The 25,879-nt window shown below is 48.3% G+C and overlaps 1 protein-coding gene across 1 annotated transcript in view; it reads right to left on the reverse strand.

Moving 5' to 3' along the window:
• Positions 1-25,879, reverse strand: part of LOC144140919 (uncharacterized) — a 65,968-nt gene that overhangs the window by 20,591 nt on the left and 19,498 nt on the right. The window contains exons 4-8 of the mRNA XM_077672416.1: positions 23,208-23,270; positions 19,247-19,307; positions 14,419-14,539; positions 13,988-14,138; positions 7,965-8,021 (exon numbers count right to left, since the gene is read on the reverse strand). Coding sequence (XP_077528542.1) covers positions 7,965-8,021; positions 13,988-14,138; positions 14,419-14,539; positions 19,247-19,307; positions 23,208-23,270 — 453 coding nt within the window. The remainder of the gene's footprint in view (positions 1-7,964; positions 8,022-13,987; positions 14,139-14,418; positions 14,540-19,246; positions 19,308-23,207; positions 23,271-25,879) is intronic.

The raw sequence follows: 25,879 nt of genomic DNA on the forward strand, positions 1-25,879 counted from the left end.
TTCTTTATTCTTACCCCCCGTTTAACGCTGCTTGATATGTAAAGGTCTTCCGGCAGGCAGGACCACTTGCTGAAAGACGCTAGCAAGCAGGCGTGAGTGGGAGTTCACCTGCGACGGCCCCACGCGGCCGCAGTACGCCAACACTCCAACAGCGAGAAGTCGAAGTTCAGGTGGCAGGCGGACCGTGAATTTGAGGCTCTCGTCGAGCCGCCGACGAACGCGAAAACACATACGACGCAACCCCACGGCGATGACCGAACAGCCTGAAGAAGGTTGCGTTCGGGCTAGTTGGTATTCCATAGCGTTCATCTTAAGCGCAGAAGAATACAGAGACACAGAAGACAAGGGCAAGCGCTTGTCCTTGTCTTCTGTCTCCGTGTATTTTTCTGCGCTTGAGATGAACGTTACCGAACAGCCACTTTCCCGCCCGCTTGATCCAAGTTTCTTCTGTAGGAGCCCGGAATGTCGGCTGCCGGAGGATGCGAGAATGCAGACGTGGAGGTGGTTTGCAGTTTCAAGACAAGACTGTTTATTTTCAAAAGATGCGTGTGCTGAGAGCGTCTCCCAACTAGGGAAAAAAGGGGAACCCCCGCGTCCTTCAAAAGAGAGAGGAAAAGGCCCCCAAAGCGAGCAGACGGCAACGGCGCCAGGACTAATGCCAGGAGTCGGCCGGACAAGTTATGCCTCCCCACCTCCCCCGACGGCGACCCCCCTGTAGTAAGCCACCGGCGACGTCGCCAATACGCATCTTCCACAAAGGTGCACTGTCGTCAATCCGGCGGCAGACCGGAGAGAAAGGAAAAGCCCCGTCTCGCCGGAGACGCTTGCGCTGGGGTGCCGGGCGGCTTCCGCTACACTTCCTTTCACGACGCTCTGACCCTATATATCTGCTCTCTGCTTATCGATGTCTTTCAAAGCCGCGTTGGCACTCCGCGCCTTTCTTTGCTAGAATGCCTCAATTCACGCGCGTAGCCGCAAGGGTGGAGACACGTGCGCGTTGGAACCGCCATTTTGGGTCATTCGCTGGCCGCTGCAGCAAGTCACTGTAGCAAGACCGCGCTATACTTTTCGCCGCACCACGGTTTACTCGCTAAGTTTGAATCATCTTATCTCTTTCGCGTTGCTGGGTCTTGTGGGAAACGAAAACAACTGTGTTGAGCACTTTGAACCAATAGCGACGGCACGGGACCGTTAAAAAAAATTCCCCGCATTTCCCCGAGGGGAAGAATGTGAAAGTGCGAATGCAGGAGTTGAATTTGCGCGGTTCGGTAATGTTCGCGAAAGAGAGATCACACACACACACACACAACTACAAAGAAAGAAAGATGCATTTATTCACAGACACCTATTTGTGTGTTGTCGTTGTACTTGATTAGAGCGGATCTCAGCTTTGAAATTTCGTGTCAGTACTCCTTTAGGCGGGTGCATAAGCCCTTCTCACGCCCGATTCCTGGCCAATCCTCCACGTGGGTATATGCCATGCAGAGACACCTATTTGTGTTGTCGTTGTACTTGATTGCTAGAGCGCATCTCAGCTTTGAAATTTCGTGTCAGTACTCCTTTAAGCGGGTGCATTAGCCCTTCTCACGCCCGATTCCTGGCCAATCCCCCACGTGGGTGTGTGCCATGTCAGCGGCCAGGCAGCGCGCGCCCATCTCCCCCCGTTGCCAAGGAAGACGAGGAGCGCGCGCACCCGCAGCTGTTGCTATGTGGACGGACGGCGGTCAACGGAATTCAGGGTCCGCTCAACGGACCCTGAATTCCGTTAACGGACCCTGAATTCCGTTGACCGCCGTCCGTCCACATAGCAACAGCTGCGGGTGCGCGCGCTCCTCGTCTTCCTTGGCAACGGGGGGAGATGGCACATACCCACGTGGGAGATTGGCCAGGAATCTCCTTTAAGTGCATTTAAAGGAGATTCCTGGCCAATCTCCCACGTGGGTATGTGCCATCTCCCCCCGTTGCCAAGGAAGACGAGGAGCGCGCGCACTCGCAGCTGTTGCTATGCGGACGGCGGCGGAATGCGGACGGCGGCGGACGCTTCAGGCTCGCTTAAGAAGTGCATTCGCACTTAAAAGGGTGTCTTTATCATGTACGGATATGTCGGTGTTTTTTCATTTTCGCCTTGTAGCATCGTTCCTTTCGCTTGGCCTTGGCAGTTTCCCACTCAATTTTCCCCTCTCAATTTGCTTCACCACGTCGGCCTTACCCAGCGCGCGCAAGGGGGGTACGGGGGGGGGGAAGGGGGCTGGTGGTCTATAAATAGCGCCGAACGCGACGTTTGGCTTGCCGACTAGCCGGATGTAATGGAGAGGAGGGGGCACAACATAGGCGTTGCTTTTTTAAGAACTTGAAATTTCCGCTGAAGGTTCGCAAAACACTCGAGAACGCGCTAAATGTAGTAGTTTCAAAAAGTTCTTATCCCACTTCTTGTCGCGTGAGACCGTCTACTACGCCGGCATTTATCCGCATTCCTGTCGCAAGACACCCCGGTCATACGACGCTTTCCTGCGGTCTTTTGAAAGTCGTATTATCGGGGTTCACTCTACTACAGTGGAAACCCTTTTCAAGAAACCGCACGAAAGTGTCTTATGACCGGGGTGCGGGTAAATGCCGGCCTAGTAGACGGTCTCACGCTACAAGTGGGCTAAGAACCTATTTAAAGTACTATATTTAGGGCGTTCGCAAGTAATTTGCGAACGTTTATCAAAAATCTGAAGTTAAAAAAAAAACTAAATTTTTTGCCCCTACGTTTCCAGAGCCGTGAAACGAAACGAACGATACCAGGCAGCGATAGAAAAAAGGCGGCGAAGAAAGGAGTAGAGACTTTGAAAGACACTGGTATACAGAGAGAAGAGGGTGGGGGAGAGAGAAAGTGTTGTGAAAGATAGAAACTTAGATTGAGCGGGCGAGGAAAGCCGGTGCTCGGTCTTGGCCGTGGGGCCGCGTCGTATGTGTTTTCGAGTTTGGCGGCGGCTCGATAAGAACTTCAAATTAACGGTCCGCCACCGGCCGTGGTGGCTCAGTGGATAAGGCGTTGCGCTGCTGAGCACGAGGACGCGGGTTCGATTCCCGGCAGCGGCGGCCGCTTTTCGATGACGGCGAAAAGCAGAAGCGCCCGTGTGCATGTACGAGATTTTGGCGCACGTTAAAGATCCACAGGTGGTCAAAATTAATCCGGAACCTTCCACTACGGCGCGCCTCATCGCCTGCGTTGCGTCGGCGCGTTAAATCTTACAATCAATCAAATTAACGGTCCGCCAGCCACCTGAACTTTGAGTTCTGGCGGTTGGCGCGTTGCCGTACTGCTGCCGTATGGGGTCGTTGAAGGTTGACTCCCGCTCGCGAGTACCCATCTGCTTATTGCTTGCGTCTGTTCCGCAAGTGGTCTGGCCCGCCTGCGGACCTCTGCACATCAAGCAGCGTCAAACGGGGTTCAGAATAAAGAAAGGTCGAGACAAGGGGTCGAAGCGGTGTAAATGGTGGGAAAAACGCCGGTTTCTCCGCTCCAGGGTCCGTCGTATGAAGTGGACCGTGAGCACCTGAGTATCATACGTAGAGACCGGAACTTTAGGCAAAATGCCTATTTTTTAAGTGCGAATGCACTTTATAAGCGACCCCAAACCTTCCACCGCCGGCGGCGGCGGCGGCGACGTCCGCAGTCCTCCTCTCCCTAGCAACGGCGTGGAGCGGAGAGGAGCGTCGGTAGCATCGGCGCGGTGACGTCACTTCACCACGTGACCGCGCTCGCTCCGCCTCCTCGCCGTGGCTGCGCGGGTGCGCGCCGCTCCCCGCACCGCTCCTCGCGCCGTGACGTCATGGTATGACGTCACAGCGCGCCTCCTCTCCCCAGCAGCTGCCGCGCGCCTCTCTCTCCACCGTGACGTCACACTCTCTCCTCTCCCCCTCGCTCGGCTGCAGCTGCCGTGCGCCGCTGTCCCTCTCCCCTTGCGCTCGCCTCCTCTCTGAGCCACCTGGCTCGGCGCGCTCGGCGCGGCGTAACCCCCTATATATGCAGCGATAAACTGCCAGACCTCCGTGGGTCGGCTCGCGCGCGCTCACGGGCGAATGCCAACGGATTTTAACTTTACTCCCCCTCATAGCATCACCCCGTGCATTCGCACTTAACCATGTTCACCCTCGGGGAAATGCTTGGGAGTTTTTTCTTCAGTCCGTATCAAGCCTATTTAACATATAAGCACGAACTAAGGGAGGGGGAGCTTTTTAAGCGATAAATAGTTTATTGTGCCTATAGTGCCTATTTTGACTATATGGGCTTTTTGGAGCCTAAAAATGCCTTTTTTGTGTTATATATATGCCCTTTTTTTATTTTTTGAGTCGATGTTCTGCAGAGACTGTTCTCGCTTCAGCAGCCCGAAACGGGGTGTTTGCTTCATGACATTTGCGAGAAAAATCCACGAGCCGTGCCAAACACGCAAAAAGCCCAAACCGTGCCCTAGCCACCACCACCTGGAACTTGCCACCTCGGCCGAGCCGCCAGAAAACCATGCGCAGCTATACCGGAGTCAAGCTCACCGACGACACCCCGGTCCGCTCGAACTGTTTTGTTTGATGTCTTTCTGACGTGCTGTGTCCACCGACCAACAGGGAAAACTTCTGCTCGCCACAAAAATCGGCATTGCTTACCATACATCCTGGACGACGCCAACCTTCGGGATCGCAACTCATCCAAGTATATACAGCCCGAGGGCATCCCATTCCCAGAGTGGCTACACTCCGTATACTTGGTCTGACCATCCAGGCCAACGGGCGTAACACGACTACGATTGAGACCCTGTCACACTTCTCCCAGCAGGTAGGGCGAATGCTTGCCCGGGTGGCCAACCGGCGCCAGGGAATGCCTGAGTCGACACTTCTCTGACTGGTGCGCACATTTATAGTTGCGAAATTTGCGTACGCGCTACCCTACCTTGAACTCTCAAAGCTGGAGACACAGAAAGTCGATGCCCTGCTCCGCAAAGCTTATAAGCAGGCCCTTGGACTCCCTCCCACCACTTCCACGGCGTTATTCTCAGCTCTTGGAGCTCACAATACGATTGCTGAAATTACAGAAGCAGTGCGTACAGCGCACATTCAGCGTCTAGCGAAATCTCCTGGAGGTCGCACGCTTCTCACGCGTTTGGGGATCACCATACCGCTACTAACCCCTGACGATCGCTCCTTACCGACAACTGTTCAAGCAGCCATACACGCGACCCCACTACCTCGCAACATGAACCCGGATCTACATCCAGAGAGAAGGCAAGCATGAGTTCGGCAGCTAACAACAACACTCCGCCAGCAGTCCAAAGTATGGTACACTGACGCTACGCCGTATGCCCAACGACCCAGCTGCTGCGCGGTCGCCTGCAACTATCCAGAGACCAGCTTCACGGCCTGCACCGTTCCAACGCCGAACAATGCGGCTGCTGAGGAATGCGCCATTGCCCTGGCCATAGTGCGGATAACGGCCTCCGGAACCCCAGGAACCATCGTCAAGGACATCCAGGACGCCTATCGCACTATATCGAACGGCCTGGGAAGCCCTCACACGCTAGCAGTTTTACGGACGATCCCTGATATGCACCCACTTCCGCAAATCCACCTCGTATGGGCACCGGCAAATGCTGGGCTGGAGGGCAATGAAGTGGCACACGATTGGGCTTGTGAATGCACGAACCAGGACCCATTCGATAGACCCGTCTCTCCCAGCTTGCACTGGCACCCGTTGCTCACATACCGCGACATTCTTCACTACTACCGCGAAACTCGTCAATGATACCCTAACCACTCCCGCCAGTTTACCCGACAACAGACTACCACACTCAGACTCATACAAACGAATACATACCCTCACCCCAAACTGTTCAGCCGCATATACCCAGAGACTTATACCGACCAATGTCCAAGATGCAAGACTGATGAAGCTACACTCGCACACTTAATCTGGGCTTGCCCGAAGGCACCACCGACGTTAATCAAGAGTCATCACGACTGGGAGACAGCTCTGCGCAGCAACGACCCGGAGATCCAACTGCGGCTGGTCCGCCTGGCTCTGGACGCGCCGGCACCGGTGACCCGCCCTCACGAGGGCACCGGGGTGTTGGGGCGTGCGGGACCCGGGGGACTTGGCCGTTCTCACACGGGTCGCTGAAGTGAGGGAGCTTGGCAACATAGGCACCAGCTGAGGCCCACCGCTGAGGCTCCAACGCCTTGGCTGCTGGGCCTCCCGCAAGGGGCTCAACGGAATAAAAGTTTTTTTCTCTCTCTCTCTCTCTCTCTCTCTCTCTCTCTCTCTGCCCACGTGCCCTATAAATAGCTAACAGAATAAAAACACAGCAAACAAAAAATGAACGCGACACAGCCGCGTACATGCTGCGCAAGCTCAAAGACGCGTGCTGGAAGAAAGCACGTGCAAATCTTAGACACCAAAGTTTCAAGGTGATGCCACGAACACGTGCACTGTGAGCCGCCGATAATGGGTGCACCGCCGGCTGGCAAGAGGCAGTACGCGTACCACGAAGAAGGAACGAGAAACGGAGCTTAGGATGGGGATCTCAGCACTTTACTTGTAGTCTAGTCGTGACACCCGTCATCTGCCGCGGCCGGGTAATATTTAAGGGCATTTAGAAACCTAGTATTGCGGGAATTAGTTCCGAATAATCTTGCGCGCTGTCTAATAATAATCGGTGTGTAGCGCATAGTTACTGAATGCTGTTATTCCGGCAGCTTCTCTAGTCATCCGCTTCTGCAGATCAGAATAGCTCAGTAATTTTTACAGAATTATTGCACTTCCCTGTACTTTCAATGGGATTAATTGGTGTTGTGAAGAGCTTAGGAGGTCGTTCTGCTCCGTCAATGAATATTAAGTTGCCGTAAAGATCTTTTTTCGAAGGACAGTTATGACTTCAAGGGGCAGTTACCCATTGTGTCTCTTCCACCAGAGCTCGTTGTTACACCTCCAGGAACTCGGCTGAGGGCAGAAAACGACACCAAAAACACTACGGTCTCTATGAATAGCTTTGCAACGGACAAAAGCGTCGCAGCCCAAAGTATTTGCCTCACGCTACACTTCAACATAACATGGCACATTCGTGTGCTTATTTTGCATTTCAGTAACAGAGAGAGTTGGCGCCACTCTAAGAATGCAAAGTTCATTTTAGAGGTTCAGGACAGATCTGCCACAATCCGCGAAGGGTCTGTTGATTAAATCTACCTGACGAAATTTCTGGATTCCACGTGCTTAAATAACTTCCGAATGTTCTGGGCAGCCAAAATTGTGATATTCCAGATGGAATTAGATCATGGAGCGTCCCGAAGTACAAGAACGCTTCGCCAACTTCAATGTACGTTGAGCGTTGTTTTTTCGCACACAATTATTGACTGAAAGGGGGTACAACTTCACGCAGCGAACCATTGAAATTGGTGTGGTTTTCCATGGCTTTCAAATTTTTCTTTTGGTGTTGAATCACCGTGAATTTTGCGTAAATTTTGAAATATGAACTCTTGTGATGCTTATGTACCGGAGGAAAATAAACCTCCCTTCCCGCTGCACATTATTTGCCCGCGGTGTCACTGCACGTCAAAAATTTGTGCTAAAGTATGCGTCTGAAGTAAACAGGAATTGAGCCTATATATGCCTAATCGAGAGTATTTGTTGCCAATATATGCCTAAATGGCACTTGTCAGTGCCTATAATAGGCGCCTAAAAACTGGATTTTTCGTGCCTAAAGTTCCGGTCTCTAGACTCATACCATCGGGATTTTTAATGCATCGTTTCCATGGGGTGTCGTCGAAGCGGGTCGTCGTAAGTCCAGGGCACGTATCAGCGGGGTTCCACTGTACCAAACATGCGCCTAGATGGCGCCATGCGTCACTAGGCTGTGCTGACTAGGAAACGCCTATACGCCGCCTGGGAAGCGCGTCTAGCTTTAGGAAAGGGTCTCCCAGTGGGAGGCACTCACCCAGACACAGTAGTTTCCAGGGGGCACGTCCTTGAAGCGGACATCCAGGGATTGCTCCTGCATCGCAAGCACAGCAGTAATCATGGCGCACACATCACCCCCCGCTGCTTCAAGGCTGGCGGCCAGAACCCTTCTATGGGGCATAAGCAACAAACCCACTTCCTGCGCCCACCAGGCCCAGGGCCAGCTGACACCACGTGAACATGCCCCACAGATGGTGGGCGGCGGTGTCCAGCACGTGAGCACAGTCGAATCAGTTGCCCCAGGGCAGTATGCAAGGGCCTGTCGCTTCAATGGGGCAACTTCAGGAGCGGTTGCTCAATTGGCGGTGAGATGTTTGAGTGGCGACCCCTGGCTGTGACGTCGGCTTAGGGACTCGCGCCGCTGTCGTCTGCTACACTCCGCTTGTAAGGGGAAGCGGTGCCTGTGCTAGAAATCACCCGCTTTCATGCTTTCGTGAATTATAAAGCGTATTTCTAGTATTTCAGTTATCTATGCCAGCTTCTGACACATCTGGATGAGTTCAAGCTGTATCCCCCACAAGTTTGCAACACGCGAGGAGAGAGAGAACGACTTTCCTCAGAGCATCGGTCAGAATATCTTGTGTAACTCGCCCTTTCTAGCTTTTTCGCAAGGTTCAGCGCTCAGAGCTCCGTGATAAGTATTCAAAATGCGTAGGGTTGCCTGCAGTATTTTTGAGATACCCTTATGAAGACTCAACAGTCTATTGCTACGTGCCAAGCAGCGGGCCCCTATACGCGCATCGTAGAGCAGGAAATAAAACGGCTGTCTTCTATTTCTTTCGTTGTTGTTGACTTGTATCACACGAACGTTTTTTTTTTTTTCTGTTCCCAACCTATTAATTTTTCTGCACCGTCCCAAACGTCTTATTAGTAGGTTTGGGTATGTTTCGGAGGCACACGAAGATGGTGTGGATATTTTGTTCAAGCTGTATTGGATTTCGTTGTGGCTGGTTACAAGAAGCTGCATATCCGCAGCGTGCGTTGTTTATTCACATGCAAATACAATGAGAAAGTTTGTGCTACGCAACCGCGATCGCGCTCCAGACCACGTTGTCCAGAGTACTCGAAAGCGGCTTTTGTGCCCCGAATTTCTATCGTAACCATCGTTATCATAACGAACTGACTCTCAACCCGAAAAATTATGACATGATTACGGCGTTGACGGTTTCATATACTCGCTAGCGAACGCAATAAATAGCGTACGTGCATATACTGCAAGAATTGAAACCGATGAATATTTCCAAGGAAGTCTTTGTTGTTTTCCAACTCTTCCAGGCGTAAGGAACTAATCCTGGTCTTCTCGGGATAGCGTTCTATGAATTGAAGGAAATTATTTTTAGACTGTTGTCCTGGACTGAGGACGCAGCCGAATAATTAGCTCGACTTTAAATTAGCTCAACTAATTAGCTCGAAATAAAGTTTTCTCCTCCTCCTCTTGAGTACAGTTCTCACATAAAGCATATCTGAATATTCGGAAGATATGGCTGTGCGAAATGTGCCGAAATATCCCTCCAGGTATGAAAAAACATAGCGTTACTGTATCTTTACCGTAGACGTGACTCGTTTTACTCAATAAACCTCCATGCTGGTTGGAAGCCTGGCATAAAACCAGCAAGCGCCTGTAAACACAGTAAGTTATTTGGAACTCAACCTACATTTTGCGCGCCATGACAACGTAAAGTGATGTGATACAATACTTTAGAGCGTTTGGCAAGGTTGCAAAAACTGTTTTACCTTATATATGATTACCGGGGACCGTAATGCCCTCTGCCAAAGCCGACAGCCCCAAAGGCATGGAATTTGTTTTGGTCTTGTATTTTCGCTGTTGTCGGTTACTAGCATCTGGCTGTTCCCTTTGTTCGAAAGATTGCTTAATACAGAAGCTGACGCCTAGTTCCGACTCTTCGCGCTCTGCACAGGACCGGCTCCGAAAGGAATGGGGTGACGCCGGCAATGTTTCTTCCGTAGCGGTATCCAAAACTATACTTTAACTTACGCCCTAAGCTAGTGTGTGCGATTTTAAGCCTATTAATTATGATAACAAGTTACTCACATGCAAATTCTGGTGCGGACAAGCATCAGTCGTCAACGGAGCGCAAAGATACAGCAAGGAGAGTGACCCGAGTGAAGCAGACGACGAATGCGAGAATCTTTAAGCCGACGTCACGGGGGCGCGCTTCGCAGCACCGCCCGTGGTCGCGCTCACCGCCAATAGCCTTTTTGCTTCACTTTCATCACTTTTTTTTTTCATCTTCCAGACCTTGCTGCTGTGAAAAGCTGGCTATTGCGACTGAGAGATTCAACTGCTTCAAACACTCCACCTAAGAAGCTCACGTCCCCCCTTTCTTTAACACTTTCGTGACCGCGCTTATTTCCAGCGATAGTACGCTATCGATGAATTCAAATTAACATTTTGGCGTTCTCCTAACGCTTATGGACCGCTCACGCCATCCAAATGGTAAAGAAGGAAGTATTTGATCAGTTTCACTTTCGAGTTTTGTTTTTCCGCTGCGTGGGGGATTTTTAAATGTCCTTCGCCGCCGAGGTGACGAGCTCACGTGGTTTCAGTTATGGTGTCGCCGCCGCTCGCCGATTCTTCGCGTGAATTTCGACGGATTACGATGTAACTGAGCTTGAATCTCTGCACGATGGTAGCAGCACAGGCACAGAAGACGAATTAGATTTGTCAGACTTCCCTACCCCTACGATCAGCAGGAGCGTAGCCAGGGGGGGGGGGGGGGGGGCACACCGGGCCCGTGCTAACCCCCCCCCCCCCCCCGAAATGTTTCGTGCCAGGCTCGGGCGCGGTTCAAGTAGCTTGACGAACCGCCTGAAGTCGCCTGCAGGTGCGAAACCTGCAGTTTTAAGGACATTCTTGTTAATATAAAGCTGAAAACAAGGGCTACGTCAACGTCTGGTCCCTGTACCCGCTCCAGATGCAGTACATGTCAACATATACAGCCCGGCCGCATTTCGCGTCGGATACGCCGAGCAGCGCCGGGAACCCGCCGCGAGCCGATCGAGGCAGTACCGTTGTTTCGCTGGCGGAACACCACGGCAGGGAAATGGCGGAGCAGCAGTAAAAGCCTCATATAGGCATACATGTGGTCTGGACTTAAGCGTGTCATTCCTTGTCTTTACACTGGTACAAAGTTTAATAACATGGCAGAGCATGTCACTGTATTTTGTTCAGTCAACTATCAATCCTTAATATGTTTATTTTTCTGCCGACATATTGACTATTGCAGTTTCATAATTTCTGCTATATGAAAAGCATTGCTCTGCCCATCTTGTATATTCTCCACATCAACAAAACTGCAAAATTGTCTTTATTGCGGAGGTTTTTCTTTTAGGCACTTTTCTATTGTTTTTTGAACTCCCTGTTCGTTAAAATCAGCATTCTGTATTTGCTTAACTGGAATTTCACTGCAGCCATGTCTTTTCAATTCAACGGCTAGAAATAGAATGAAATTTAAAGAACGTGCAACAAGCTCAACATTCAACAGCCGTGCAATAAGGTGTTCCGCTAAGAGAAAGTTTAAATTTCATGTTACTTGCACAAAAAATAACAAAAAGGTGATTACTTAAGGACGAAATTGCGCGTTTGCTAGCTTCACCGCTATAAAATACGAATGTGCCGCACGTACAATCCAGTGCGATTTGAAGGTTATAGCGGGAAAGCTACTCTTTCAAATGAAGCAGACAGAACACCAGCTATAGCAAATCTTCCACGCCAGTTTCGTTATCGTCGGCGTAGATATAAGGCAACCAAGTCTGTGCTTGATAACCACGAATGTAAAGCTTCAAATCCAAAGGGTGGCAAGTCAGTCGTGCGGGCCATTGTTGTAGCATTGAACAGCCGACAAGGGAGAGAAGAGTGAGAAATCTTGATTTTCATGGTTCGAAACGAAACCGTACCCCGGTGGCACGCTTGGCTGCTCGATGCTGGCGCGGTAACCTTCAAATCGTGCTCGACTGTACTTCATAGCTGATAAAAAAACTATTAGTCCCTTTCCTAGAGGAAGATATAAAACACGCAAATCTTGATAGTAAACACCAAGTGTTGGCCTCCACTTCCGCCTGACGAACTTTGGGGACCGCGGGCCACTCACGAGCACATTCATGATCATGCTCACGAGCGCGCGCCCACATAACGGCCTGCTCTAGGGACGATCGGATCACCCGTGGCCTACCCGTAGACCGGCGAACGGGAATTTAGGTAATCATCATCATCATCATCCTGTAAGCTCTTTAAGGTGGGCTTTACTGTTAGCGTTCAGCATACACAAATCGCATGTTGAAGTCAGTTATTTCAAGCTTCGTTTGAAAAACAACGCGCATTGCCTTGCCTATATATTTCTCCCTCCCATCTTTTGGTCGACCCCCCCCCCCCCCCACCCCGAAAAACATTTCTGGCTACGCCCCTGACGGTCAGCAAAAGTGCGTCAAGTCGCCCCGGACCATCACCAGGTGTGCGCCCTTGAGTTTGGCTTCTTTCTCCGGTCGCTCTATCACAGGCGCGCGTTGTAGTAAACAGATCCGGCCGTAATCTAAAGGCCACAGCTCTTATCTGCAGGGTGTCGACTTCGTTCGGGCGAGGCCATTTCGCGCCGACTGCATAGAGAGTTGAGTTTTCTCCACGAAGACGGCCTGAGTTGACCTTGACGTAACGCTCCGGATCAGCTCGCTGCGGTTCGTGTTTATATTATTATTTTAGGTGCGGAGCGCCCTAGGACCGCACATTGTCCATCCACGTCCGAGCGCATAGCATTTACAACCGCAAAAAATCACACAGGCACCGGAAGGATTCGAGCCTGTGTCTGGTAGACCAGAGTTAGTGTCAGTCGTCTTACCTATTGGGCTACGGTCGTGATTTAGTTCCCGAGAGTCACACGGCTTACTCCCTCGCCTGTAACAATGCGGAGAACCTTAGGACCTCCCAATGTCCGTCCGCGTCCATCCGTGCGCACACCACCATTAAGCGAAAATCAAGCGAAATTCGATTTGAGCCGGGAGTTGAAGTTTCATTTAGGAAATAATCAAGATGTAACTCACGGTTCAAATCGAATGACGGTTGGGGCGCCAATCGGATGTCACTTGGGGCGTAACTTGGATATCATTTCGAGTCCCCGTACTCAGCGCCCTCGCCATCATCCACGGAGTGGAGATGCTACCATTTTTTGTATGCAAATAACGTCTGTACTTACGCTGCTCATATTTACAGTATTAGCCTAGAAGCGTTTTATGTTCAAAGTGTTTATCTCAAATTGTATTTACGTCTACCGTGTGGTTATCAATTTTTTCGTTTTTGTTACTTTCTTTTCACAATTTTCTGATAAATTTTTAATGTATCGGATGTTTGAAATTATTACTTTTGGAAAGCCCAATTTTTTCCTCTATCATATCATAACCTAGCATCTATAGAATATTTCCTGGACCACCCAAAAATATCCGCTGGGCACAAGTGTTTATATAATTGCATGTATGTAAATAACTTTTGCACTTACAAAGTTTATTTTTGCAGTATTACTTTATAATGCCCTTATGTTCAAATTGTATATTTCAGAAAAATTTTTTGTAGCCTGTGCAAAGAAACTTAGATGCTTTCATCATTTTGTTTTTCTTTTCGTTACTTTTTTGGTTTTTTTACTGTTCCTATAAAATTTGGTAGGAATCAGTTATTTGAAAGTATTACTGCTATAAAGCCCTATTCGTTCTCCCTCATTTAGTATCTTACACTTCGGCATCACTCATTATCTGTGGCAAAAAAAAACATTTCCAGGAAGGGAAAAACAACCGATTTTTCCGCGGTCACGAAAGTGTTAAACGCAGGGCGTCACCTTGCTCTCAGCCTGAAGTTCTCAAACCACATGCGCACGAAACGCAACCGCGAACCCCCCCTCACAAGCCTGCACCCAAGATCCACAGAAGGAAGGCACACCGAGGACTCTTGCCCCGTGTGCGCCCCAGGCAACTCGTGTGAAAAGCTCTTGTACTCACCCGCAGTGGGTGCACTTGGTAATCCACATCGTTGGTGACATTCTCACAGTCCCCTTTAGACGCAGCCTCATCGCGGAGACGAAACAGGGTCACCCACAATTTCTCGCAGCGAGGGTGAACGTCTAACTCCACGTAGACCTCAATGGCGCGTCTGCACAGCAGGCAAGGGCAGGGAGGGAGCTCACATCAACAGCCTGGGACTCACCGCACACTATACGAGAAGCAATCTGGCGCTCCTTTCCCACACACTATATCCCTATGGAGGATTACCCGCGCTGCGTCTAACCGAAGAGCCCCAATGTCAGGCACACGCTGCCTATGAAGGTTGCTAATTAAAGCTTCCCCACGAAACAAGCTTCCACGGCCAATGGCTGAAACATCGCGCACAGTGACAGCTGCGGCAGTGAACAGGCGCAAAGGCAAGAACTCACCGGTAGTAATCTCCTTTAGGGATGACCATGGCAGACCAATTGCGGCACGGCTCCTCAAGTGACCGCTTCGCAAGTGACCGCTTCGCCCGAGTGGGTTCCTTCACCAGGTTGGGGCCCATGTCTGTGAACACAACCAACAAGACCCTTCCACACCCTTCCACACTTTCTTTTTCTGCCAAAAATGCAGTGAAGGCTGCCCTCGTTACTAAAGAAACACCACAGTCCCAGTGAGTTCGCGCTTTAACCTAAAACGTCACATCTTTCAAAGTTGTCCCGACTCTTTTGTGGTGCCAAACGATTGCCTCGTTTGTCTAGAAATGAACAACAAATGCCGTCAGCTTTTTTCTCATTTCCCTCCAATTTTTCTTTAAATTTCTTTTCAAGCGCGACAGAGTGCTGCCGCGTCGGGGAACGAGTAGGGAATGATGGTGTGATTCTCCACCATGGCAGTCGACGGCCAGGGAGGTTGCAGGCCCGATTGCACTTAGTAACCTCAGACCTTTGCGATTGCTTGTGATATAAAAATAGGCACTGGCAGTAGCACAGGGTAACAGGTCTCACATTCCTCTACTCAAATCTTGCAGTTGTACCATAACGTGCCAGAAGAACAGCCACCCAAAGTACAGAAATATCAAGTGAAAAATATTGGATGGGCGAACTTTCGGGCCAATCGGAAAGCACAAGCACGTGACCGCATGAACACATGTAAAGATGATTCGCGTTTATTTTGCGCACTCATCGGCACTAAAGCCGTCGATCTTTTTGGCGTCTTTCACTAAATTGAATATTTCATCTGTATAGGGGAGCGGGCAGTGTTTCGGGGAGGGCGTTTTCTCGGAACTTTACGGTACCTGTATGACAATGCAAAGCCCTTCACTGAAAGTACTCACAATTATTTACTTATTTGTTTATTTTATTTATTAAAATACTCTCAAAGCCCGAAGGCGTTACAGAGAGGAGTGGTTAACATTTCATACAATATTAGTTACAGCCGTTTTGAATGATGTAGGATCCGGAATGCTGGCGATGGAGGCGGGGAGGTGGTTCCAGTCGTCGCAGGTCTTGGGAATGAACGAGTGAAAGTAGGGGTTTGCGCGACAGGTAGGAACCCCTACCTTGAACCTGTGATCGTTATGTGCGGTGTTGTAGGATGGAGCAGAAATGAGAGCCTGTTTTAGAATGGGGTTAGTAAAGTAAATCTTATGAAAAAGGCACAAGCGCGCAATTTTCCTTCTAGCAGCAATTTCACTGAGTTTAAGAGAAGATTTAATTGACGCGATGCTAGCGGTTCGTGAGTAGTTTGTGACAATGAATCGAGCAGCCCGGTTCTGAATGGCTTCCAAGGATGAAGACAACACCACCATACGAGGGTCCGAAACCGATTATGCATACTGTAATTTTGATCTAACAAGGGTTTTATATAATAAGAGCTTTAAAGACACTGGAGCAAAAGCAAAGTTACGGCGTAAGAAGCCAAGAATGCGATTAGCATTATTAGTACTAACATAATTAATATGTTCATGCCATTGCAGATTAGTGCTAATGTGGACGCCAGGGTACTTATAAGAAGAGACAGAAGATAAATGTACATTGTTAAGTTCGTACGGAAATAGGTACTGCTTGACGCCAGAAGAAACTCTCATTATTTTACATTTCTTAACGTTAAGTTGCATCAGCCAATTATTGCACCAAGAAGATACGGTATTAATGTCGCATTGGAGAGAGACGGAATCTTCCGGGTTAGTTATTTCACGATAAATCACGCAATCATCAGCAAAAAGTTTAATTGTAGAAAAAATGCTGTTAGGAAGTACATTAATATAAATTAGGAAGAGTAAGGGACGTAACACAGAACCCTGCGGTACTCCAGATGTTACGTGTTGCAACGGTGAGTTACAATTGTTAGCACTTACATATTGTATTCGGTTAGACAAAAAACACTCTATCCACTTGAGTAAACTGTAAACTGCTTCCTATGTTAAGAACACTAAGTTTTAACAAAAGAAGTTGATGGGAAACTGAATCGAACGCTTTTTGAAAATCTAGAAAAATGCAATTGGCAATGGCACCCCGGCCTGTTATGGAAAATAAATCATTAGTGAAAACTAAATGTTCAAAAATGAAAACTAAATTTTGTTCAAAAACAGTTGGTCGCAGCTTTTGCAAAAACCATGGACTCAGCGGAAGTACCTGCAACTCTTTTCTGTAAAAAAAATTAAAACGAAAACACTGAGACGAGCCCCCACCAATCCTGCCTTGCGATCCATAATTTTGGATGTCACAAATTGTAGCCGGAGAAAGTGTTCGGGGTGATGAGACTTGTTTCTAAGCTTTTGTAATTTTTCGCATTAATAAGCAAAACGTCTGCCATTGCAGGTGGCATATCGTGCAAGCCGATACCATTCACCGGTAGGAGCCCACTTTCCTCTGCACTGTTGCGGTGGCCCCCTGAAGCAGTGGGAAAAAGCGTGCACGAAGTGCACCACATGGGATCTGCTTTTGCAAAGCAGCCCAGCAGCTTTTATAGCCTTTGTGAAGTGCGCACACTGCACTGCCGGCAGATGCCCTAGCAAAGGATGTCCCATGTTAAGCTCACTTAAAGGGGCCATAAAGGTAAGACAGGCTTGCTAAAAAAAGTCTGCTTTGTCTTCGTAACAATGACGCAATTTTATTGCCAACTTTGAGTCAATAGCAGAGATATTAAAGAGAACATATGAAGCAGAGCCAGCTCTCCAGCCACTTTCTGGCCATTCCTCTAGGATGTCGCAGAATCTTGTTTGTGTTTAATTCTAAGTGGCCGCTGACCCAATCCACTGCCATGATACGTGACTGGACCATTGCAGTGGGGCCATCGTGTCACTGGGCCATTGTGTTGTGTTTGAAGGCTAATGGGCACTAAACCCACTGATAACCATGCTTTTAGCGCTGCCCCATACCATCACTCCTGCCTGTATTACGTCAATGAAGCGCGAACTTTGAAAGTTGTTCTATATTTCTTTCGTTTCATCGGCTAAGAAAACACCCTTCGTGGCTGGAACAGTGCATTACCAAAGGCTACGCTGGTTATTTCAAATTAAACAAAGTTGCATTTTGTCTTCATGGCCCCTTCAGAGCTCCCTATGACGTGCAGGTTTCGCCCCCTGCAACCCAAGTGGTGGGGCAGGGTGGGACGAGGGAACAGCCCGTCTGTGGGCGGACCACACGCGGCCACGTATGCAAAACGTCCCAGGAAGCGTTCATCACAAGTGCCGCACACTTGCACAGTTATATCCGCGCCACACGTGCACAAAAATGCCATTAAGTGCTTAAGGCCTTAAGATACCGGATGACATTATTTGGGCGGTCCGTGTTACACGCTAAAACGCAAAGACATTAAATGTGTACGTGCGTGATGGTAATAAATGACCAAAAAGAGAAATGCACTTCTATTGTAGAAGTCTTTAGAGCGGAAAAAAACCTTTTTATAAGGGTAAAAATGTTGTTGTGAAGTAAAACGAGTGTTTTTTAAAGGAGCCATGAGGAGAAAATACAACTTCGTTTAATTTGAAACAACTAGGATTCAGTATCTCACTCAGCTCTATTACAGCCACAAAAGATGTTTTTTTACAAAAAAAAGCAAGAATTATTTAAACTTTCAAATTTTGCGCCACAGTGACTTGTTATGAGCAAGAATGGCGTCATACGGGCCAACAATAAAACGTAATTTTAAGTGCGTTAACTGCACGTTAGCATTCAAGTGATGCGGTAAAATAGAACTAGATACCCCATTACAGACGTCCAGTCATGTGTCGTCGCGACAGGTCAGTTAGGTGGCCGCCAATCACACAAACAAGGTTCCGTGACGTCATAGAAAAGTTGCAGGAAATTGGCTAAGGGGTCGCGACTGCTTCACACGTTTTCTTTAATATCTCCGTTATTTGTTTTAAGATTGCGCTGATATTGGTATCATTGTTACCGGGACTAAGCAGTCTTTCTAATTAACCCAACTTGTATTTTGTCTTCATGGCTCCTTTAAACAAATGGTGCGAGCCGTGTCTAAAAGTGGCTTCAGCAGTTGCTGTCGCCTGCCAGCGGTAGCCAAAACCGAAATGTTCTAAACAACAGGTAACATGAGCGAGAGAGAGAGAGAGTAATTAACTTTATTTTGAGGAAGTGTCTCGAGGAGAATCGAAGTCCTAATGATGGTGGCAGGTAGCGGGCTGAAGGGCCCCCTCCACCTGGACGTCTTCTCCTTGACTTAGATTGATGGTCCCGTGGTGACAGGCCGAAGTTGCCTGCTAAGCACTGGCTCCTCCTTTATCTTACCTCAGGGGTCATGCCCGCACGTTCCCATGATTTGGGCAGCCGTGCTCTTTCCCAGATCAGGTTCAACACGAAAATGACTGCTTCAACTGTGTCTTTGCGCCAGCGTTTCATCATCTCATTTGTTCAGATAGCCACGTGTGGGGCTATTCTGGAAGGTACGAATAAATAGTCCTCAAATGTGAATGCAACTCTCGCATGGCGTTTCCTCGTTGTGATGAGGCACCACAGCCTTTTTGCGTTGAAGAAGTGCTGTGGTGTAGCGGGCAGAGCTGCTGGCTCGTTCAAAACGCTAACACAGGGCATGTCCCCTCTAACGATTGGGAATGTGTATCCTGTCCACCGCGTACACTTGACCCTCACCCCACCCTGTGCGCTTCTGCAGTGGAATTTACACATGGAAAGCGCATGCCCAACCTTCTACCTTTGTGGCACACGGGATGCATCCACCTTTGACTTTCACGCACCAACCCGTACCCCGTGAGCGCCTGCTCACAAAAGGGCTCTGCTGCAAATGGGTTCCCACCTAGTGTAGCCTTGATTTCAGCTGGCCGCAGCGACGTCAGGTTCCCTCCAGGGGACACCACCTGCACACAGAGCGTGAACGTTTCATGGCCAATCAGGTGCTTGGCTTATAGGAAATTGACCTGTCTGCCAGACCCTCTCGGCATGAAATTTAAGGGCTTGGTGCAGTCAACTGGAACGCTGCAAGGCTTTGCAAGATGTCGAAGCAGCGTTCCACACTCCACTACGGTAGAAGATGTCCTAAAAATGCAGCCATGTGATTTCTGTCCCTGCAATCGAGCCTTTTAGAGTGTGAGGTAATTCCAGTATCCCGTCCCCAAGTGCAGGATAGCCAACGGGACAGTTCCCTGGTTAACCATTCGACATTTCCTGTACTGTTCCTTCCTTGATTTCAGCCAACGTCCTCTGTTGTTTTTTCATCACTCTTTTCGGGGTCAACACTCGCCGACAGGGTACGCATGCCCCAAAATTAAAGCTATTGCTTAGCCCAAATACTGTGAAACCTCCATTACAGTGGTCAGCATAACTACAGATCTCTGGAAAAAGCTGTGAAGTAATTAGACAGGGCATATTAGCAACTTACCACATAAAACCTGCCTTCTAAGTTCTAACTTCTAAGAAAGTAATGTTATACACACATGGACCACCTTTAGCCTAGATACTGAAATGCTTGAAGAGTTTGACGATAGTAACTACCTTTGGTCAGTGCCTATCCCAGCTTTGAGAAAAACCTGAGAAGGGTTCAAACTTGGGCTGCTTCGTACATAACTTTGGAAGAAGCACAGGCGTTTGTCTACTTATGTCTACTTATCTTCCCATCCCATTTATTGTGTTGTCGCTTCCTTCTGAGAAAAAAGTAAAAATGAAAACAGTACTCTCAACTAATGAGCGTTAAGCTATATCTGTCACTGAAAAGGATGGTTATTGGTGTAGATAATCGATGTGTACTTATGTAATCATTCATCCCATAAAATATTCATTTATTTATCAGGTACTTACGGCACAGACATTTGGGGACTAAGAACCTTGGAAGAAAACTTATGTTCACGAGAATAAATTGCTGGGATAGTTGGTTCACAATGTACTTAAAGTGGAACCAGTGAAAATGATGCAGAAAAGGAGGGGAAGGCCCAGACACAACCAGTGTGTGTGGGCCTGCTCCTGTCCTACCTCCTCTTCCGGTGGTTCTACTTGTTCTGATAGGAATACTGATAGGAGCAACAATTAGAGACAAAAAAACGAGCACCTTAGATAAGGCAGCAAACTCGATTCAAAGACAGCCTATCTTAAATTACGCAAAGGAAAGGGGTTGGGCTGCTCATGCAATGCAGAAAACTGGCAACCACCAGGATAATGGGGTGGCTACCAAGGGCCGTGACAACAAAAAGGGAAAGATTGTGAACTCAATGAAGGGACGAGATGGGGGAAGTCTGGTGGCAAGGAGTGGACAGCATAGGGCAGGAGAAGATGCAAGTCAGTGGGAGAGGCCTTCGTCCCACAGTGGACATGATAACATGCGCACCGGAATCTTTCCAGACTTTTTCAAGGGTACGTCTTGTTGTGCTAATGCTGCAACAAGCACAACATTGTCATGAGAGACATAGCTGAACAATGTCCCACGCTGCCATGGTTCAAGACAGAAGACGATGAAGATGACCAAGAAGTGGCTGTGTCCCTGCGCATGCTGTCTTATGGCCGCCATGTGCATTCTGTAAATACGTCCATCCCATCTGCTTGTAACAAGATCACTTCCCATCAATCACAAATCGTCTCATCACTTCTGCTGCGACCTAACAATATTTTCCGCTCCAAAAAAGCGAGACGCTACCCTCCATTTCTCCTGTGCATAAACACATCCTTCGTAATCCCAGGGAAGCACTACAGTGTGCGCTAGAAGTAATCACTCACGAATACCATCACTAGTTATCTCTGAAACGATTAGGACAGGCATTTTACACTAGCGTAAAATCTGCAAGCAACACCGACTCAACATTTGCAAGGGCCAGCCTGGAGACAGACTGAGGAAGAAGCAAAAGTGCAGCAGAGATGTGCGCATCACGCAATGACAACTAGGCGATTGGCCCAAAGACCGAAGCCACTGGCACGGCTCAGCTCTGCGTATCTGTGACTTTTGCCCTTACGGATAAGCGCATGCCTGCAATGCCAGCCCGAAGGAGTCCGGACAGAAGCCGCCATTTGGCCTCAGAACCACTTCCTCTTCTTGATTTGGTGGCCAAAAAGGTGCGAAATGAAAGCCCACCAAAGGTGGGCAGAAAATCATTCTGATATCCGCGTGGCATGGGCGGCAAATCTGATGCTGCGAAACGCAAAAAAATTACCGCGAGTTCGAATATTTTAGGCATGTTTTTGCCTAACTTTGCGTCTTTCGGCCACAGCGCGTGGTCAAAAGGGCATATAAGAAACAAAATCGTGACGAGGGCTGGTTGGTTGAACGTACTGAATAATTTGAGGCGCTAAACGACGGGGACCGGAAGAAACACGTGGACACAGACAAGGCGCCTTGTCTGTGTCTACGTGTTTCTCCTGGTCCCCGTTGCTTAGCGTCTCAAATTATTTGGCATATGAAAACGTGTGGCGTACACCCTTTGTCAAAATTTTCTTGGCCAAACCCAAGCCTGACGACAAAGAATTCCAAGAATAAGTTTTACCGTAAATATGACAAAATCATGTTACGACAGCAAGAAAGAAAGGTGTTTTCTCTAGCTTTCCAGCATGAAACATTTCAGCGTCGCTCAGGACGTAAGCTTGAACATTGAATTTTTTGCGGCCTCCACACTTTCAGCTTGGCCTAGAAATTTATGCCGAAGTCTGTACATCACACAGGGTAGTGTGCAGGGACACTGCTGTGAGCACTGCAGGAAAGCCTGGACTTGGCAGAAGCCCATTGTGATGCACAGTGAACATTGCGTGAATATATCCCTTCAAGTTTTTTTTCAAGTAAACATAAGACGGCAGATGCAAGAGCTGGCAGCTGCTCCGCGTCTTTTTCCGCCTCTCTGGTTATTTCAGTCTTGTCACGAGGTGTCAGAGGCATTTTTTGCAAGCATCGCGCGCAGCTAGGAAAGATAAAAAATCATATCCATGGGTGCCTTTCACCGATAACGAGCCACCGAAGACAACAAACGCAGGCAGGTGCCGTTGGAAGATTCCCCAAGATGTGCCGAGGGACAAAGTGCGGGAGCAGCTAAGGGGGAGCTTGCAATGAAGCAAACTGGCTGGACGGAAAATTGAAACAAATGACGGTACGGGGTTGTGTTGAAGAAAAAGGCGGGGTAAAAAACAAAAACAAAGAACGGGATGATGTGCCGAACTGCCTGAAACAGGCTGAGGGAGGAAAGAAAACAGAGGGGACGAGAGTCACCGCACTTGCTAGAGCAGAGAGTAGGTACTGCATTGCTGTAGAAAAACAAATGTGGCGGAAAATAGCAATAAAATGAGAGGGACGCTGGTCTTACACACGCCATAGGCCTTGCCAAGAGCATGAACCGTCGTATGAAGCGGCACTGATGCAACATGTACCAGCACTTCTGCCTTGACTTCAACCCCATTAGCACACACACACACACAATCACACACACAATCATACACACACACACACAATCACACACACACACACACACACACACGCACACACGCACACGCACACGCACACGCACGCACACACACACACACACACACACACACACACACACCTGCGACGCCAAACGGGCGAGAACAAAGCAATCAAGAAACCACAGATAAGGCGCCTCTATGTGTCGTTTCTTGCCTTTGTTCATCCTAGTCTGTGTAGCCTCGCTGGATTCTTCTTTAAGGCACACACCAACAATCTCAGCAACAAGTGTTGTTAAACTGCATTTCCTCACTAGCCTCAGGAAACAGATGACACAATATCTGGTGCGCAAGCTAGCCGTGCGTGTAAGCCCCAGGCCAGCCCAGCTCACCACTGCACAGTAGAGGCCAGGTTCCAGTCCAGCAGCTGGGAAGAGGATCTTCTGCTGACCAGCCTGCAACAATGAGAGCAGGGCAGCCGAAGCGGTGTTGCGCACGTCCACATGGTGGAGAAGGGGAGCTCGTGCAAATTTCTTCACAAGCTCTGTTTCTCGAGTGGTCTCACTTTCTACAGCGTGCATGTGTTGCAAATCACGTTAGCATGTGCTTTCTTCCTACCTGTTACCATGTAGCAGCTAAGGACATAAATCGGTACATTGGTAAAGCACCGATGTGATGTTCACCAGAAATGATTTCACAGAGTAGACCGCTTATAACGTATGTGCACTATAAGCGGTGCCACACTATAAACAAAACAGGCGCGAATCGAAACATATCGCAAGCTACCTTTCAATCATTGTTTATCGTCACTCAAAAGAACGCCCCTTAAAAACAGAGGTACAGTCCTTATTTCGTCTTTTACTCGCATCAGACACTGCTACTGTACGGTCTTACAAATTGTGAGTGTGGCTTTAACTTTGTGTGTATGTTTTGAGAGCTTTGCGTTTCTCAGCGACCAGAAGAACGGATGCCGCTCGGAGGGAAGCAGCCAGCTTATGCCGGTGAGACATCGTGCTAAGAATGCAAGTGGGATATTTTTTTTCATCTGCGTCTTGTTTGTGGTCGCGATGCCAAAGGCGACTGCTTCAGCCCAACGCCAGGTAGTGGGAACCTCCCGTACCGTGGCTCGGCTCTCTATCTCCAGGTGTTCTGAAAGGAAAAGGGTAGTTAATTGCCTGCCTGCATGAAATTGTAATCGCAACAGCTTACTCTGCCCAAGGAAGAAGTGGGGTTTGTGACGCACTACCTTCAGAGGTGTGCCAAAAGGAGGGGCAGTTGTGGTTATCACGCATGTGCAAACGGAACACACGAACTGAAGGGTGCCTATTTTTTTAATTATCTGTGTCTAAGTTTGAGGGCTGCGTCGGATGGCTGAATTTTTTTCTATTTCTTCTTTGGAACCCTAAAACAATGCCTCTGCTACACCACTCTATCAGCGGACCTGCCAAAAAGCCGCACTACGAACAGTATTGTGCTTCGGGAAACTGCATTGTAAGCGGTGGGCTCATGCATTGAGTTCTATACGAGGCCTACCGGTGGCCAGGAAAACCCGCGTTATGTCTGGACCCGCAATGTAAGCGGTTACGTTATAGAATGTCTACACTGTAGTTTTTTTAGCGGCGTCTTAAAGCAAAATCCTTAAATTTGTTTTTTTTTGCATTTGCAAGGAGAACATTTGTCATAACAAAAACAAATTCGATGTATTCAAGGCCACCACAGATAATGCGGAATTTGTAAAAACATCCAATTTACATTCGCCCCACATAGATAGGTTTTACTGAAATCTTGGAACTACTCATTAGTAGGGATGTGAAAATATTCAAAACTGTCCTATTTTATTTGGCTTCGAATCAATCAGCAATACTTGAAAATTTCAAATAAATTGCCGAAGTACTTCGAAGTTCAAAAACATCCACCAGTGTTCTTTGCTGCTGTGCTCTTTACTGTTGGCGAGGGGCTTCCCCTATTTCTGTGGTGGCGTGCGGCTAAAGGCAAAAAAGAGGCGCTTTTAGGCAGTGTCTGCTTTCTCCTTGGCATCACTCTGTAGAAAGTAAAATCCAGCCTCGTATTTCCATAGTCCCTGCCAACTTACACCTGATTTTCTGATGAAATGCTGCACTAATTAATCCTTTTTCCCAGCGAAGCTGTCTATGACTCCTTTCTGAAAATTTTTGCATCCGTTTACTGAGTCGCGTAGACAAGCAATTCTGAGTCTTGCGGCAGGCAAAGCCAACTTTCTGCTGAATGCTCGGTAGCTCTCCAATCTAATGCAGGTACATTGAAAAAAAAAGTATACCTAAATTGGCTGCTAGCAAAACTCAATTATTACGTCGAGTGTTTACCTTCAGTAGATTCCCGTTAAGACGAACCCTAAGGAATCGTAAAGATAAGTTCGTATTATTTGCAATCCATTCTAAGTGGAGGTTTTTTGATTGTGGGAATTACAAGAGAGCAAAAATGTTGTTCGTCTTAACCATAGTGTTCGTCTTAACCGAGTTCGTCTTAACTGGAGTCCACTGTACTTGTGATAATTAGATCATAGAGAAGGTGGCTGTAAAGTTCATACAATTCCCGTCTGGTGTCAATACATGGTGCCCTAAGAGGGAGTTATAGAACATGACTGTACATCTTGTTTAATCGGAATTACCCCCAAACAACTTATATGACAATTAGCCGCTAAAATGATTCTAAAGTTACACAAAATTTCATTTACATTTCGTAATTACATAGTTCACAGTGAAGGTCTCAATATTCTAAAATTTCTGCAATACATGGGCTTTTGCAGTAAGGAAACCGACAGCCCCATGTTTGTGCGCAAGAACCTTAGTCCTTGCAAGTTTCATTCCGCTAATTGACTATGAAGTACGCTCAGTGACAAATTACAAACAATCGTGTTTTGTTTCGCATACTCGTTGCACTGTGGCCATCTTCACTGGCCTTCCTTCTTCGCAGAGTGGAGGGGCACAGATTCTTTTAAAGCCTGTAATGTTTCTCTTCTTTTAACAGTGACGTGTGCTTGCCTTGCTTCATGCTCCGGGACACTGAGATGAAGCTGTCTTGAGGA

Source organism: Haemaphysalis longicornis, unplaced genomic scaffold, assembly GCF_048455015.1.
Source record: "Haemaphysalis longicornis isolate Haplotype H1 unplaced genomic scaffold, Haemaphysalis longicornis Haplotype H1 scaffold_56, whole genome shotgun sequence".
Lineage (NCBI taxonomy): Eukaryota > Metazoa > Arthropoda > Arachnida > Ixodida > Ixodidae > Haemaphysalis > Haemaphysalis longicornis.